Source organism: Radiomyces spectabilis (genome assembly GCF_025331425.1).
Source record: "Radiomyces spectabilis strain NRRL 2753 chromosome Unknown BYT42scaffold_10, whole genome shotgun sequence".
Taxonomy (NCBI): Eukaryota; Fungi; Mucoromycota; class Mucoromycetes; order Mucorales; family Radiomycetaceae; genus Radiomyces; species Radiomyces spectabilis.
The window spans coordinates 52,461-70,168 of record NW_026251935.1 but is presented as its reverse complement, the minus strand read 5'-3'; the positions used below and the strand labels follow the sequence as shown (position 1 = coordinate 70,168).

Here is a 17,708-nt window from a genome sequence, read left to right as displayed (position 1 = left end):
TCTATGAATAAAAAAAAAGTCGCGGTACTATGAAAAACGTGCTCAAAAAAAAGATGCAGTGTGATGGCGGTCCCCCAGATCCGCCCATTATGCACCAAATTCAACCTGGAGCTAATGGCGTTCATGAATTGCACGATTCTGCCCGGAATGCTTTGTGTATATTTTTTAGAGGAGGTTGCCATAACGATACTTTTATTTCGCCAGCGTTTTTCATACCGGCAAGGAAGAAAAACAGCTGAAAAAACACTTTTCTTATTTTTGGATTTATTGAAAAAATTGTCCAAACCGACCGATCATGTTGAAATGGTGAATGCAATGCGATGAATTGCAATGCGATCTTCGAGATTTCGCGACAATGTAGAGAAGAGAATGTACTTTTCATATAAAAAAAATTCGGACGATACATATAGCAAAAGCTGCGGTATGAATAAAAACGTAAAAAAACGGCATAGGTTTGGACAATTTTTTCAGCCACTGTATCTGGTATGGGTAGCATAAACGTAGTGTTGCTACTTGTCTATGAGTATGGTATCATAATATTGTGAGGTCGTCAATATACTGTACATGATATGTTCTGAGGGTAGTGGCTGTTCCTCTATAATAACAACTGAAGTTAAAACTTCCAAATCAAAAGAAGGATGATAAATGTAAGAAAAAAGAACAGCTTCCTTTTCTTTGAGTGACAAAATGTAATTATCAATATTGTTCTTGGATGCACTTTTTGTTTCTTATCTAGTAGAATATGCCCACATTCAGTGAGATAAGAATAATCAATGAAAACTGTTGTTACACAACAGGTTGAATAAAAGAAAAGTGGATTTATTTAAAAATTTTATTTGATCATCTTTTTTTCTGTCAAAATGCTTACTGAAGATATTGCTGCATGTGCTATACTGTATACTCATTGAAGCCCATGGAAGAAAACAAAACTATTACTATGAAACGTTTGTTTGACGCTGGTCTCATTTTAGTTACTATTATTGGAAACGACCTTAAACTACTGTAGTAGTTGCCATCAGAACTGAAACTATTGAACTTTTTCTGTGAAAGTACAAAAAATATCTTCTTTTCCCTTCACTCAGCAGCAAACGAGCATTAAAGTAAGTCATTCAAGAAGGCAATCATTAAATAATTATATTGATTTAAAGAAATTATATATTAACATTTTTTGGCTGATATTGATTCCTAGATAGTAATTCAAGTTCGACTGACGAGAAAGACTATACAGATACTTTAATACTTATTGAAGAAAAAGGGATATTTTTAACTCAATATCCTTTACAATATTTATGACTCTAGTTGCTTTTAGTTGATGAGCCATCTTAAATGCCCTTAAACTCATTCTATTAAATAAGAAAGTGGAAGGCCTGACTGAATCAGTTTTCATAACTAAAAATCAAGTGTTTGATTTAATTAAAACATATGTACACCAATGTGAATATCTTTCTACTGACATGATCAACTACAGTATTGGATGTCAATGGATGAATTTTGGAGTGAAATCATAAGAAAGCGAATCAATAGAGTTCGTATTTTCAGCAGGTTATTATACTTTGTCAAAGAGAAATTCCATGGTAAACATATAAAAATGCTATTCTTACTATATCTTCACACTAATGATTTTATGCTACGATGATAGATTTTTAATTAAACAATGTCTCGAGTATCTGAAGGTATCAAGAAATGGTCCATGCCACTAAAAGTGATTATGTTACAATTGGATACATCTGTAAATCCACACCAACTTTAAACACTGAAGTGTGAATAAGACTTCTGCAGCTCATGACAAAAAAATTGACTATAAAGATACTGTGCTAAAAAGTATTTGCAAGCATCTCAAGCTCTACTTCTGATCCTATTAAAAAATGACTTTTATCTCCAAAACGTATTATGAATGTTGACAACCTCACAACATTATGATACTTTATCTATAAACAAGTAGTAACACTTTGTTTATATTATTTATGTTAGCACTCCCTCTAATTTTTTTAATTATTTAGCAATATAAATATATCTTTAATAATATAATGCTTTATTTTTAAATTTAAATCTTATATTTGTTAAAAAAATAAAAAAAATTATATTTAATAATATAGTTTGCATACTTTTAGGTCATTTAAAGTATACTATAGATATCAATAATTTCTTTTATTGATCTATATATCATCTATTGATTCCATTATTACTATAGACTTTAAAAACAATTATTAAGATAACACACAGATTTTATGATTTAAACTCTGATATAATTTTAAATTCAATTATTGAAAAAATTAAAAAAAATTAAAAATTGAAAGATTAATTTATATAAAAGATAAAAATTAAATTTTGATATTATTAAAAAGATGATACAATATATATTAAATAAAGCTATAAATATAAAATGTATTTTTAATATTCATTATCTTAAATAATAAGACCTAGTTATGTTAATAAACTAACTAGTTTAATATGAAAATAACTCTTATATTCTAAATATAGTAACTATTTTTTATTATATAATTTTTTTAAACTCTTTTTTATTATTTTATAAAATAATATTTTCTCATTTAATATATTTTAAAATTATTCATCTATTTCTATATAATTATATATCTTATTATTAAGTTTTAAAATATAAGTATATTCAAATTTATTACTATTATTTAATTTAAGATTTATAAAAATTATATTATTTTTTTTATATTTAAAACTTATTAATTATATTGAAATTATATTTATTATTTTTAAATATTTGTTGTGGAATAAAAGAACTTTTAATATCTTTTATAAATTTTGTATTTAAAAATGGATTTTTATCAGACATGATTAATAATATCTATTCCTCACAACTCAAATGTAAATGCATTGATTGTATATGGACTTTAGTTATAGGATCTTTAAAATATTTAGAATAATTAACTGTTTTATGTTTATAACCAATATTTTTTATATTATTATAACCTTTCCAACAATCAGTATATATTGTAGTTCTTAATTTTATATATTTTTTTATTATTTGATCTATATTTGATATATTTCTTTGTTTTATAGGTAACATAAATATTTTTTTATCGTTTTTATTTTTATTTCTTTTTATTCCATTTATAAATTATACTCCATTAATTTTTCTATCTTTATTATATTTTCTTTTAGCAATTTTGTTTTATTTATTTCAATAATTATATTTTTACCTCCAATTTTTTTATTTGAAGTCATTAATTGTTTATTTTTAATATAAAATTTAAAAAGTTTTTTATATTTTATAACTGTATTTTTATCAATATCTAAAGCTGATAAATAAAAATTTCTAAACATTTTTCAAGAAAATAATATAAAAGATGAAGTTGTATATTTAAAGGTAGTTTCATTTTATTAAAAATTGTTCTTATTAAAGGTGATATAGCTTTTCTATATTTATAATTTCTACAAACATATATAGTATAATATGTTTTAAGGATATTAGCTGTTCCTTATAAATGACAAATATAAATATAATGAGGAACTATCACTATCATTATAATATTATAAAATATTAGAAGAATTGAATATTATATCTGAAAATACAAAAATTTACTATTTTTTAAAATAAATATAATAATTTAAATAAGATATTATACAGTGGCTGAAAAAATTGTCCAAACTTATGCTGTTTTTTTACGTTTTTATTCATATCGCAGCTTTTGCTATATGTATCGTATAATATCATTAAATAATTAAATGTATCATTAAATAATTAAAATGGTTAAAAAGGATGCTGATGTGGGTAACATAAACAAAATGTTGCTATTTATTTATAGATAAGGTATCATGATGTTGTGAGGTCGTTAATATGTATGATACATTTTGAGAGTAGTGACTGTTCCTCAATGAGGAACAATCAGTATCATTATAATATAATATAATATATTAAAAAAATATATATAATATCTAAAGATATAAAAATTCAATATTTTTTATTTTAATTTAAAAAATTATAAAAAATAAATCATTGTATCATTATAGAATTAGCTATATTACTAAATAATTAAAATAGTCAGAGGAGGTGCTGACATGAGTAGTATAAATGAAGTGTTGCTACTTGTTTATGGGTGTGGTATCATAATGTTGTAAAGTCATTAATATTCATGATACATTCTGAAGATAGTGGCTGTTCCTTAATATTAAAAGAAGTATATTTATTAAAGATATGAAAAAATATGATTTATGTGAATATAAAATAAAACAAAAAGAAGGATGTTATAAAATTTATATGAAAAAAAATAGTCTAAAAAAATAATTAAAAAAAGTTATATAAATTTACAGTGGGTGTCAAAAGGGTTCGTATCATCATAGAAAATTCAGTTTTTTGCCTGTAACTTTTAAACTACACATGCTAGTCACAACCATTCAATAGACATTGTTTATTTCTATTAGTAAGCCAAATTTAAAGTTCATAGCTTTATTATTGGATGAGTAAACTCAGATCAAAGTTAATTAGTATATACAAACTCTTTTAACAAATGTGAATATTTTTTATTTAATACTTTGTATGTCCTCCTTTAGCCTTCAAAATTGCTTGAACTTTATTTGATATACTTTTTATATACTTTTTATAAGTTTCAGCTGTAAATTAATTTTATTCAGTATCTATTCTTTCTCATAACTCAGTCACTCCTTTAGTTTTAGTTTCATATATATTAAGCTTGAGTTTCAGATGATGCTATAGATGTTCAATAAGATTTAAATCTGGAGACTAAGCTGGTCATAGTAACACTTGCAAGTTATGATCTTCCATTCATTTTTTAATTAATTTGGCAATATGTTTTAAGTTATTATCTTATTGAAATATTATATCTTCACTACCAAAGGAGATACCATAGTAATCCAAAGATTGTCTCAAATGAGTATCCAAAATGTGAATATAGTCTTCTTTCTTCATAATATTATCCAGGATTTGACAAGCATAGCCAATATCAAAGTAAGTCATGCAATCCGACATCATAACAGATCTATTACCATGTTTAACAGTAAGATCTAAATAGTGCTCTTGCATAGTATCAGTCTTTTTCTTCCAGCAGTACTTATTACCATCAAACCCCCAGATATTGACCTTAGTTTCATCAGATCAGACAACCTTTTTTTAATCATCAATAGTCCAATATTGATAAGCTTTGACCCATTGTAATCTAGCCTTCTTGTGTTTTACTGATAAAAATGATTTTTTAATTTTAATTTTAGCTTCAAAACTCATAATCTTTAAAGTTCTGATTACAGTAGAATAAGAGACTTTATCACCAGAGCTTTTTAGATGTTTAGTCACATCAACAGTAGACATGAGTTCACCAGAAATCATCTTTCTTTTGATGAAAGATTTAGTCTTCTTGGATATTAATGACTTTCTACTAGTGAGGAACAGCCACTACCCTCAGAACATATCATAAATGTTGACGACCTCACAACATCATGATACCACACCCATAGACAAGTAGCAACACTTCGTTTATGCTACCCACATCAGACATCTCCTCTGACCATTTATTTATTTAAAAACACAATTAAAAAACTATTGATACATTTTTATATATTTTTAAAAATAAATTATCATTTATTTAAATATTTTAAAAATTATATCTTTAAATATACATTTATTATCTAAAAATATGTGTATTTATTATCTTGATATAGATAGTTCCTCACTAATGTCAGACAAGCGTTTCATAGCAATAGTTTTGTTTCTTTTATAAGCTTCAATGAGTATATAACATATGCAACAACATCTTTAGTAAGCATTTTGACAGGAAAAAAAATGGTCAAAATAAAATTTTTGGACAAATTTAGTTTTCTTTCATTCAATCAGTTGTATAACAACAGTTTTTATTGGTTATTCTTATCTCACTAAATGTGAATATATTTTACTATGTGGTATATCTACTACTTGATGTATTATTCATCTTAGACTGGTGTTTTCAAACAGGAAAGATCAGGATCTAGACGTGTTTTCATTTTAAGTAAGCTTCTTCATTAGAATACTGATTAAGCCTCTTCATTTATAACTTAGATCTACTGTATCATCAAGATCAATTCATACGGATAAAGCTGTCATATCACAGCATGTGGATCCTTCTTAATACATCTTATAACCGAGGACTGCTCACTGATAATTATTAATTCTGACTCAAGACTAAAGTACAGTGGCTGAAAAAATTGTCCAAACTTATGCTGTTTTTTTACGTTTTTATTTATACTGCAGCTTTTGCTATATGTACTGTCCGAATTTTTTTTTATATGACAAGTACAATATCTTCTCTACATTGTCACGAAATCTCGAAGATCGCATTGCAATTCATCCCATTGCATTCACCATTTCAAGATGAGCGGTCGGTTTGGACAATTTTTTCAATCAATGCAAAAATAAGAAAAAGCGTTTTCTTACCCGTTTTTCTTCCTGCCGGTATGAAAAACGCTGGCGGAATAAAAATATCTTTATGGCAACGTCCTCTAAAAAATATACACGAAGCATTCCAGGCAGAATCGTGCAATTCATGAACGCCATTAGCTCCAGGTTGAATTTGGTGCATAATGGGCGGATCTGGGGGACCGCCATCACGTTGCATCATTTTTTTTGAACACATTTTCCATAGCACCGCGACTTTTTTTTTTATTCATAGAAAAAGAGAATTTTTTTCTCTACGCTGTGCCGAAATCCCGAGCATTTTACTCCAATTCATCCTAATGCCATTGCCAATCCCGCATGTGATCTACATTAAGAATGGTGCTCAAATGACATGAAAAAAAAGCAGCTGAAAAAGCCTGGGAAATAATGTTGCGGTGAACAAAAACCGTGCTGCCGTGCATTTTACAGCCTTTCGGATCATATTCAAGCTAACGAAAATGCTGGAAGAATAAAATCTGCTTACGCCATGTGGTCAGATTAACCTCATGCTTGTCATAAGCGCATCCTCCGCAGTTCACTCATCATGTCAGATCATTTACCGGGAAATAGCCACAAGCCAGCAGTAATGACTTTCTTAAGGCTCTCACTATGCAAAAAAAAAGGCACCCGGAGGTTGTTAAGCTTATCAGGAGTACGTTGATCTGCTATAATGAGTGAAATGCGGAGGATGCGCTTATGACAAGCATGAGGTTAATCTGACCACATAGCTAAGCAGATTTTATTCTTCCCAGCATTTTCGTCAGCTTGAATATGATTCGAAAGGTTGTAAAATGCACGCCAGCACGCTTTTTGATCACCGCAACATTATTTCCCAGGCTTTTTCGGCTGCTTTTTTTTCATGTCATTTGAGCACCATTCTTAATGTAGATCACATGCGGGATTGGCAATGGCATTAGGATGAATTGGAGTAAAATGCTCGGGATTTCGGCACAGCGTAGAGAAAAAAATTCTCTTTTTCTATGAATAAAAAAAAAGTCGCGATACTATGAAAAACGTGCTCAAAAAAAAGATGCAGTGTGCTGGCGGTCCCTCAGATCCGCCCATTATGCACCAAATTCAACCTGGAGCTAATGGCGTTCATGAATTGCACGATTCTGCCTGGAATGCTTCGTGTATATTTTTTAGAGGACGTTACCATAAAGATATTTTTATTTCGCCAGCGTTTTTCATACCGGCAGGAAGAAAAACGGGTAAGAAAACGCTTTTTCTTATTTTTGCATTGATTGAAAAAATTGTCCAAACCGACCGCTCATCTTGAAATGGTGAATGCAATGGGATGAATTGCAATGCGATCTTCGAGATTTCGTGACAATGTAGAGAAGATATTGTACTTTTCATATAAAAAAAAATTCGGACGGTACATATAGCAAAAGCTGCAGTATGAATAAAAACGTAAAAAAACGGCATAGGTTTGGACAATTTTTTCAGCCACTGTATATATCATTCAAAAAAAAGAAGACAATGAATTTGATTATTCTCAGAATTCCAATTGCAACATATAATTTTACAGTGTATGGTGAAGTGGACTCTCGTCCATCCTATGCCGCATTCTTTAATTTGCTTGTGAATGTATAATTTTTATTTTTATTCATGCATTGGCGCGTAAATCATTGATCATATAATTTGACCATCCCTTTTTCATACAACTTTCTTTCACTATTTTTATAAATTACAAGTGGATAACATATGCTATCACATTGATATGTCCAACCAACCATTGATAAATGGCTTTATCGAAGGAAAAGCGTTGTATAGATAGGGCTCATATGCCACTACATACTGTAAAAATTACCTCAGTTTAAGCAGATAAGAGACACTAGAGTAGTTACACACTATTTGTACATTTAAATCCCGATACCAGACACTAAAGAGACCATCTTTTTCAAGAATAAACAACAGTCTCATCGTACTCAACGTCTCTACCTATCTATATCACAAAAGTAGCTTTTTTTTAATCGCGTCGGCATTTTGCTGAATAACAATAAAAGGATAGCTTTCAAGACCAGCTTATTATCAAAATGGAGCGGCCATTGAAAGTAAAAAAATCAATCGCGTCATTGTCACTGTCAGCTCACTTGATCCTCCACTGCGTTTTCCTTGCATACATAACATGCTTTAAGATGCTCAGGATGTAGGAGAAACATTTCATAATTTTTTTTGAAGCAACCTTGCTGCGGAAAGAGTCTTTGCTGAAGGAAAAGGTCGAACTATTTTTGCTGTTTTCCTCAACTTGACCGATTCATAAAACCTTGCATAAAGTTTCCACTCCGACGGAGCCACATATTCAACTTATCTGATGCAGATATTATGAGTGATATCAACCATGTTACTGCATGTAACTTTGAGACCACCCAAAAATCAAGGGGCCTATCCGACACGCTCTAACCTCTCTTTGCATTTCCATCAATGCAGATAGAGCGTTCACTATCAATGTCACCCGTGTCTTACAATTCCCCAACCCTCGCTTGGAACGTTCAATGAATAACAGCATTTTTCATAAAAATTCGCCGAAGACTGCTAATGTATTCTATACAATAGTTCATACAGGTTCGACTGTTGGATGTAACTCTAAAATTGGCGGCCTTGATGCATGACCATTTTTCCGTCTTTTATGCTGGCGGAAAGCAGCTCATGGCAGCCTCTCAAATGCCCATTTAAGTTCATCAATATTCAACAAGATATTTGTTTTTGGGACTACCGTACTTCATGACTGTAATTTCTCTCTGAGCGCTTATGGAGGAGATATAAAAGTGGCTGATTATTTCATTATCGCAGATTGATAAACAGAGCGATAACTCCTTAAATTGAATAACAATTGATCGATTGATTAGCTTAGAAAGTAATATCATCTCCATGAAATGCCACCACCTGAAAACTGGTAATTGAGAAATCCCTTTATCACGGCCATGGATTCAACCAATGAAAAAGAGATATTATTATTGGAGACAGTACTGTATGGGGACAGAACGATCCAGAGTCAGAACGTTGGGAGTAGGTAATAAAAAATAACCGTATATTGCAATATTTTGCAGTCTGTGCTGCATCTGTGTATACTTACAGAGATAGCCAAGTGCCAGTGGGGTTGATTTTACGTGCTTTGGTGACGCAAAAAAGGTTTTCTGTGGTGTTCTAAAAAAGCTTAAAAAAGAAAAAAGGATCTTCGCGTTGCACCAGATCAGCGTCGGAAGCACGAGGAATGAATTCATTTATTTTAAATATCGATGCATTTTGTCGGCCAATGATCGCAAAAAAGTCCTGTGTCTATGTTGAACGTTAAATGCGGGTCATTGATAAAGATGGATCGATGGAAATCAACCATTGACAAGCTAAAACGGTTATGTATAGTTCATTTATTTTTGTCCCACATCACTTGCCCCAACACAATCAAGGATAACATTCACAAACACAAACATGCTTGCACAGTGAATCGCAGGGAAAAAAAAACGAAAGAAAGACCCTCCAGCCCGCAGAGCTATTGATAGTTCCTTGGACGATCCTTGGTGAGGAGACAGAAAAAGGTCACAGCTTCAACCGCATAAAGCTTTCTGGGACGAGAAAGGAAGCAATAAATCCCATTCAAAATGAATAAAATTGGCCCATTGATCCAAAGGTAATCGGTCATGGCATGCTATTAGGGCATGAACAGACTGTTTAGGATACCATCTCGGCCAATAGGAAAAAAAAAGTTTTTTTATGAAGGTTGTCCAGGTTTTGGAATTGAAGAAGCTAAACATGATTTCCATAACGATAAATGAAACGAAATAGGATGGAATGACCCAAATAGGTATGGGCTAGAAGGAAAAAGCGAATCGGAGATGGTCAAGTGGCATAGTTAGCCCAGTGATTGGGCTGCCATAAATGTATTATTGTATTTAGTTGAGGTTACACTACTTTGCCAGGATGCTCGTGATGGATACGGAACGAGCCTTCTTCCCCAAACCTTGTGTTACATCATTATCTTCATTTAACCCTATTCTTTTTGCAATATTCACTTTTTCTTCTCCACCATCGACCTCAACATCCTTGCAAAAAGAGGCAAAAAGTCGCATTTATTGATCCTTTTAGTTTGATGAGAAATATTGCTGTCTAACCGCCCATCTCATTTTGTCCAATTCTTTCTTGTTTTCACTCTCTTTTTTTTTTATGTGCATAGTCGATTCTTCTATATTGGATCTGTCTTCGTAAATCCTCACTTTTTTTTGCCTTTCTTTTTCTTTTCACCCTTGACATTGTTTATTCTACCACATTGTATTGTATCATTCAATGACGACTGTATCTGCGAACGAAGCTTCCGAGCCTCTGTGCATTGGTTGTCATTTAGTCATTGAAGAAGGATCGGTCATTGCTTTCGGTGATGCCTTGTTTCATTTGGAATGGTACTTTTTTTTTTCTTTTCTTTCTAGGCTGTTGATATAATATGAGCTTTATTTCTTAACTACAGACATACGCATATGCATGCAATGCCTATTTTTCTTTTGCCTTCATGAATTAGTTTTACTTGCGCCAAGTGTGCTCGCGAAGTTGATTGCAGTTCCAATTTATTGTTACTCAACGATGGACGACCCTTGTGTGAACAATGCTCTTACATTTGTGCCGCATGCAAACAACCTACGCAACATGAAGCCATCATGATTGGTAAGTCATTTTTTCATATGGAGAGAGCTGCATGATAAAAGAAGGTCCAATAAAGACCATCGGTGGCGGAATATTAAAAAATGAAGGAAAATAATCCAAACCCTTTGGCGATGCACAGTGTTCTATGTTGCTGACGGACTGACCCCCGTTTTATATTTATAGGTGACGAGGTGTACCATGCTGAATGTTTTCGCTGTGTTTCATGCAAACAAGTGATGTCCGATCTTATATTTGCGCAAACAAGTAGAGTAGGTTTATTTTGAGTTTTTTTTTTTTCTATTGTTCCTGATTTTACGTTGGGAGTGACCGCCAGGTCCTATTCTTTTGCATTTCGCTAAATTTACATGACAATTGCTTTTAAAGGGAATCTATTGTCGTCCATGTCATCATCAGCGTAAAGCCGAAAAGCTGCGTCGAAAAGAAGAAAAGGAGAAACGATGGCCTGGTGCAAGCAAAGGCTCTGAGGTACCTGCCGTGGATACTTCGGTAGGTGAATTTATTTCAGTAGGCGATTGGAACCGTGAATTAAAAACAATTTCGTATCAACCAAGACGATTACCCAATCTGGCAATTTTGGCCGCCATGGTCACGCAAGCCGGATCCTCGACGCGCAAATGGTCACCGACTATTTGCAAATGGAAAGAGCTGTGGCCCATATGACGAACGAGTCTACTCTTAGCGTTGTTCACGAACTAGGTCCTCCCACTCCAGTACGTTCACGGAGTAGTTCCGTTGAAGCCACTATGCGATCGTCCTCCATCAATCCCCAACATGCACCACCCACCCTTTCACGACGTCCTTCACCTTCCCGTTCAGAAAATAGTTTGTCGCCTCTTTCCACCTCGTCTTCAGCCACTTTATCCATCAACACCGCGTCCGATCGTACTTTTGAAAGTATCTATCAGTTAAAAGACGGCAGTGTCTCCAAAGGCGACATCAACTCTTCGCTGGATCTTTCAACTGCTACCATTCCTTCTCTTAATCTTTCCTTCTTTGACGATGATTCCAGCAGTCTTTCCAACTTGACGCTTTCCCTCGGTGCTAATCTGTCGTTACCGCGTACCACGTCGCAGCCATCCAACCAACGTACCGTGAAAAAGAAACCTTCTTCCATTTTGACAAGCAAAATCAACAAAGCATCCGAACTATTATCCTCGACTTTACAACAATCATCATCGTCGCATGCCACCAAACAGTCCCCCTTGGACGGATTCCCGCAACCACCGAGCCATGCATTCAAAAGTTTAAATCTCGATTCCGACATCATTCCTACCGACCGTGAATCCGTGCTTCGACTCCGCAACGAACTAAAAGCTGCGCGCGCTCAGCTTGGAGACATGGAAACGAATTTCTCCAAATTGAAGGTATAACTGAGCCTGAAATTTTATATTTAAAGTTTGTTGTCTCTTTTGTGTTAAGGGGTCTCTCATCTCCGACCTATAGGAAGCGAGTCGTCGAGCTTTGGATGAATTTACTCGAGCCAAGGAAGAATTTGGGAAAGAAGTCGCGCTTCGTCAACAACACGAGTATACGATGATGCAAATGAGGCAACAAATCACAGTGCTTCAGAGAGCGAAATCGGGCAAGGACGGTGACCTCGCCCTTTTAGCGAAAGATGAGATTGATCATTTGGCCCGTGTTCGTGTCGAATTGGAGAGAACCTGCAATGAACTTCACAGCTATCGCAATAATATTGCCAAGGAAATTGATCGCATGGTGCAACAAAAGCAAGCTGGACTTGCAAGGTACAGTGAAATCCTTTTTTTTTTTTTCGCGGACCGGCCAGGAGGAAAGATTCTACCGAATTCTAACACAGTGAGGCCTTGGCAATGTAGTACCACGGACGGATCGTACATTATAGACCAACAGCAAAAAGCGCTTCAGAATCAAGTGAAATCATTGACTTTGCAACGCGATACTCTACAAAAAGATACCGAGCAATTGATGGAAATCCGTGAAGAAGTGATTCGTGAAATGATTCTGCTGAATACGAAAAATGCGGAATTGACATCGATGAACAACAGTCTTTCTTTGCGATTAACCGAGCGGGGAGAACGCGAGGGAGGCTATCACAATGAATCCATCGTGGCCATGCAACGTGAGTCCAGCGAAACTTCGTCAGCCAAAGAAAGCATCGCCTCCCGCGACAGCTTCCAAGGCATGCATTCACCCAAAATGTTCAAAATCAAAAAGGGCAATGTGTGGGGGAAATTTGGTGCTGGGAAATCAAACAAGACCGAGCCCGTTAACACAGTGTACGGAGAAAAGGGAGCAATGTACAGCTCTTCGTCGACTAGTCTCAGTTCCATGCATTGGCCGACAGAACGTACGCGCCAAGGATCGAAACAATCTCAAGAGACACCCACCCATGGTACTCATGCCTTCCAGCCCACCTCTTTCTTACGTCCCGTCAAATGCGGTGTTTGCAGTGAGAAAATGTGGGGCCGTTCCGAATATCGATGCCAAGGTAACCGATTGGTTTCAAATGCCCCCCCGGAGATGGTTCTTTTGTATGTCATCTTTTACTGAATCGGTCATTTGCATCGTCATTTCAATTAGGTTGCGGATTTTCATCGCATGCAAAATGTTTAAGCCATGTTCCTCAATTATGCTACGCAAGTACACAGAGTACTTTTGAACTGACTAGTCCTTCCTGCGATGATTTCTCCACAAAATCTGGTAAGATCTCAGCAAAAAGGCTAAAGACGATACGGAAAAGGTCATAACACTCGATTTTAGTAAGCATGTTTGGTACGGATTTATCAAAGCAAGTCATGGTGGAAGGTCGAGCGGTGCCTCTGCTTGTGGAAAGATGCATTGCGGCCGTAGAGGCACGTGGCATGGACTATGAAGGAATTTACCGCAAGTCCGGTGGAGCGGCTCAGATGCGTGCGATTATTCTTGCCTTTGAACACGGCGACGATATCGATCTAGAAGACATGCAGGAATACAATGATATCTGCGCCGTCACCAGCGTGCTCAAGCAATACTTTAGAGAATTGCCAGATCCGCTGCTGTCATACGATCTGTATCCGCAATTCATCGACGCAGTGTGTAAGTGTGTGTGCTGACGGGCGTGTGTTTGCAGGATTGGGAATGAAAAAAAAAGACTAACTGGTTTCTGTCACATTAGCCATGAACCCTGGACCGGAGAAAACCGACAAGTTTATCGAATTGTTATCGCAGTTACCCAAAGCCAATTATGATACCCTGCGTCTACTCGTACAACATCTTCATTGGTATGTATCTGTCTAATGACCCCATTGCATGGATGCGCATGTGGTAGGATTGATTTTGATCATTTCACGCTTAACTAATCACCTGCCTTGATTGCAGTGTACGAGAACGAAGCAGTGAAAATTTGATGACGACCAAAAATCTGGCCATGGTGTTTGGACCGACCCTGATGCGTGACAGAGATGCGTCGCGAGATTTATTGGATATGAGCTACAAAAACGCTACCATCGAATACATCATTAATCAAGCCAACGACATCTTTACAAAGTAGACAGCAAGTTGACCGGATCCGCCGCTTCATTGATCTGTGAAGTATCCTCTTTTCATATCTTTTACATTTACGTTCACACTATAATCATCCTCATTTTCCCTCCGTTCCATTTATTCCCCATTTCCCTGTTTCTATTCTACATCTCGTTTTACCCATTTTATTCGCTTTTTCTTGTAGTGTATTGTATGTTTTTTTTTGCCGATTTGTGTGTATTTCTTTTTTTTTTTCTCCCTTCCTTTTTCCTTATTTTTTCTTTGAGCTACCCTTTTTGTAATATTCTCCCATTACGTTGAATAAATATACGTTTGAGATATATAAACATTTGTATTGTTTGCTTTTTGGCATTTCTGTTTGCCTTTTTCTTTTTCTCAGCACTGCCATGGATCTAGTCAAAGTACGTGGCCTAAGGGAAAAGAAAAGATAAAAAAAAAATGGGGGAAGGGGGTAACAGCACGATGGAGATCTTGAATAGGATTGGGAAACAGGGGTTTAATCGATTTTCACGTTTTGATATATCTTGCGCACAAACAGTCTTGTCGCGTAATGACCGACAAAACCTAGCATGCAAAAGATGGCCAGGGACAGTAAAGCCGTGTATCCGAAATAGAAACTCGTCTGGAACATGCCTGTCATTCTATGCAACAACACACAAAAAAAAGTACACGTGGGTTAATCAAAAAAAGGAAATCAACAAGACAAATAATGCAATAACGTAGAACAATTTCCATACTTGGTTTTGGCCAGGAAATAATACAAGGAATAGAGGTACACATAGCCTGCGGTAGATGCACAAGTAAGGAAGCTTAACCAATGCCTGTTTTTGTAGAAGACACAAAAAATGGTTCATTTGTAAGATGGCGGTAAGGGATCCTTGATGTTGAGCTTCACACTTACCAGCGATGATCTTCCGAGTTGAGTAAAAAGTAGGTGCTGACAATGGCGACACAAGCACTGACGGCTAACAAGATGATAAAGACAAACAGCATAAAGCCGTAGACATAATAGATCTTGTAGGTCCAGAAAGAAGTGAAGATGAAGTAGATTTCGATAAAGATGGACCCGAAAGGCAGAATACCACCCATGGCAATAATCATCAGCGGTTCAGCATACCACACCTTTTCCGGAATTGGACGTGGAATAGGGTTCACACGACATGGGAAATCCATTCGCGCACCCCAGTTACGTCCCACAATCGCTCCAAGCAATGTAAGCGGGAAGCATAAAAAGACCCAAATAGCCAATACAGACAGCTTGAAAAAGAAATAAAAACGATCAATACCAAAGCGTGATGCAAGGCTGCTTGGAACTTACAAGAACGGGAAAAGCAATGGCACGGGAACTGGAATAGTAGATGGCTACACTATTGACATAGCCACCAATCAGAGTCACCGCACCAGGGACAATACTGGCGGTCAAGATCACGTTTCTCACCCAATCCTTGCCTATTCCATTGTTCAATATCGATAAAATGGTGCATATTTTCTTTTTCCTTTGCCACCCAAGTGATTGACTTACCGCCATAACTTGCATAATATCGAGAGCTTGTGTATCCAGCCACAAACGAGGTCAATGTGTAAAAGAAGATGGAAGCTGTCAAAATGGTGGCCCTTTCGGCGTACAGATCACCGATAATGGTATACAGAATAACAATCCCAGTCAACAGAACCAACTGGTTACCAGCTCCCATGAGTGATGACAGCAGCATTAGACGAGGAGGTTGACGGAATACATCTCCATGGACTTGTTTCCAACCGTAGTCGTCACCCAAATCACGATCCTACCTCCCCCGCATCAGTCACTGGTTCATTGTATCAAAAGCTCAGCAGGCACTTACAAAATCAGTTAGTCCTTCTTCACGTTCGTAGCGAGAGAAGTCTCGCTTAATAGTTCGAAGCAAGATGATCGAGACAAGGCCGGTGAGGAAAAGCACCATCATGAAAGAGCTAAATATGGACAGCCAATGAACCTATTTGGAAATCGAAATGTCAACATGACCATGTTCTCTGTACTTTTTTTTTTTTATCCTTCCCACCTTGTGCTCGAAAAAGTCGGTTTCCAAGAGACGTTCGAATCGTGTTTCAAAGGGAATATCGGTCGGTTTCCATTCCACAGAGTAGGTGAACACTAATTCCAGAGCAGTCAGAGTCGGTGGAAGCTCGACCTTATTTCCACTTTGAAGCGTGACAGCAATGATCTATCAACCAATGATAGCGGGTGAGCGGTGGGCTTGCTTGTCTATCGTTTCCCGCGGAATCACACTCACTCTGTTTCCGTTGTATTCAATGACAAACTGTTTGTGTGTATACACATAGGAAGGCAACGGGCTTGCCTTTTGCAGATTGTCCAAATCAGCCTGTCCAACCAGTCCACTGACAGGTAAATCGTCTAAAGAAAGAAAGAAAAATGAATACCTACATTCCATGGATTTAAAAGGCACGGTTACTTACCAACAAACATGGTAAACCAATAGTTGTTGGCTACAGCGTATCGCATCACGTTGATGTCCTTGTTATCCAGTTTACTTTTACATATGGTCGCACCGGATACGGGAACTAAAACGACAAGAGTTGAATATGGGATAGGCAGAACAAGAAAAGGCTTATTTTCTCTTTACCGAGGTATTTGATATCAATGCCAGAGTTAATGAGGTCCATGCCCTGGAGAGCTTCACCGAGAGTTTCGTGATGGTGCTCCACTTTACTTTCACCGCGACAAAAGGGGAGTTGGAAGTAAGGATAGGTTTCCTGTCGGTTATGGATAGGTCCCACCGTGTTCATCCATACAATCACTTCTTCGCCTGATTTATACTATGCATGACAAATATTTCATTTTAGTTGGTGACTGGAGAACAAAGGACCGCACCCACAATGAATCGCGCCAAGCCCAGACAAAGCGAAAAGAAAAAGAAAATAAAAATAACGTACCACATGGTTATGTTCATCCGCCAAGACAATGCTGAACAAGGTAACGAACAACACCGCAAGGGTGGTTGTAAGTTGCCTGTTTCGCCAGAAATTCATGGTGCTTGACAAAGGGAAAAGCGTTTAAACCAACTAAAAACTGCATGGACGAAACTAGAAAAACCGAACCCGCCCACACTTTGCTGCAAGCACGTGACTTTTTTTCCATGGTTCAGCCCCACAATGGTGT

General features: G+C 35.8%; 3 protein-coding genes across 3 annotated transcripts; 1 reads left to right on the top strand and 2 right to left on the bottom strand.

Annotated features, from left to right (window-relative positions):
* Window positions 1–9,379: 9,379 nt before the first annotated feature.
* On the bottom strand, window positions 9,380–9,950 carry BYT42DRAFT_577703 (uncharacterized protein; the record flags this gene model as incomplete). Its single annotated transcript, XM_051569206.1, has 2 exons — window positions 9,761–9,950; window positions 9,380–9,694 (listed from the first exon to the last, which is right to left on the bottom strand). A coding segment is annotated over exon 2 (229 nt), but the record flags the coding sequence as incomplete, so codon positions are not given.
* Window positions 9,951–10,335: 385 nt separating this feature from the next.
* On the top strand, window positions 10,336–14,877 carry BYT42DRAFT_577699 (uncharacterized protein). The gene is made up of 11 exons (XM_051569205.1): window positions 10,336–10,791; window positions 10,908–11,050; window positions 11,213–11,298; window positions 11,414–11,536; window positions 11,602–12,414; window positions 12,494–12,795; window positions 12,886–13,517; window positions 13,610–13,729; window positions 13,790–14,104; window positions 14,184–14,289; window positions 14,387–14,877. The coding sequence occupies exons 1-11, from the start codon at window positions 10,679–10,681 to the stop codon at window positions 14,556–14,558; spliced, it is 2,925 nt and encodes a 974-aa protein (XP_051420834.1). The 5' UTR covers window positions 10,336–10,678; the 3' UTR covers window positions 14,559–14,877.
* Window positions 14,863–17,603, bottom strand: BYT42DRAFT_577691 (uncharacterized protein). The gene is made up of 11 exons (XM_051569204.1): window positions 17,483–17,603; window positions 17,173–17,365; window positions 17,006–17,110; window positions 16,822–16,943; window positions 16,591–16,752; window positions 16,393–16,524; window positions 16,074–16,335; window positions 15,870–16,000; window positions 15,453–15,808; window positions 15,289–15,372; window positions 14,863–15,192 (listed from the first exon to the last, which is right to left on the bottom strand). The coding sequence occupies exons 1-11, from the start codon at window positions 17,576–17,578 to the stop codon at window positions 15,048–15,050; spliced, it is 1,788 nt and encodes a 595-aa protein (XP_051420833.1). The 5' UTR covers window positions 17,579–17,603; the 3' UTR covers window positions 14,863–15,047.
* Between the last annotated feature and the right edge of the window lie 105 nt (window positions 17,604–17,708).

Bases quoted from the DNA above. Each gene is read 5' to 3' on its own strand.
- BYT42DRAFT_577691 (XM_051569204.1), bottom strand. From the start codon at position 17,578: ATGAATTTCTGGCGAAACAGGCAACTTACAACCACCCTTGCGGTGTTG. The intron at 16,336-16,392 runs GTAAGTGCCTGC...CGGGGGAGGTAG, and splicing joins AAGAAGGACTAACTGATTTT to GATCGTGATTTGGGTGACGA. The intron at 15,193-15,288 runs GTATGGAAATTG...GTTGTTGCATAG, and splicing joins TATTTCCTGGCCAAAACCAA to AATGACAGGCATGTTCCAGA.
- BYT42DRAFT_577699 (XM_051569205.1), top strand. From the start codon at position 10,679: ATGACGACTGTATCTGCGAACGAAGCTTCCGAGCCTCTGTGCATTGGT. The intron at 11,299-11,413 runs GTAGGTTTATTT...TTGCTTTTAAAG, and splicing joins TATTTGCGCAAACAAGTAGA to GGAATCTATTGTCGTCCATG. The intron at 12,796-12,885 runs GTACAGTGAAAT...TTGGCAATGTAG, and splicing joins AAGCAAGCTGGACTTGCAAG to TACCACGGACGGATCGTACA.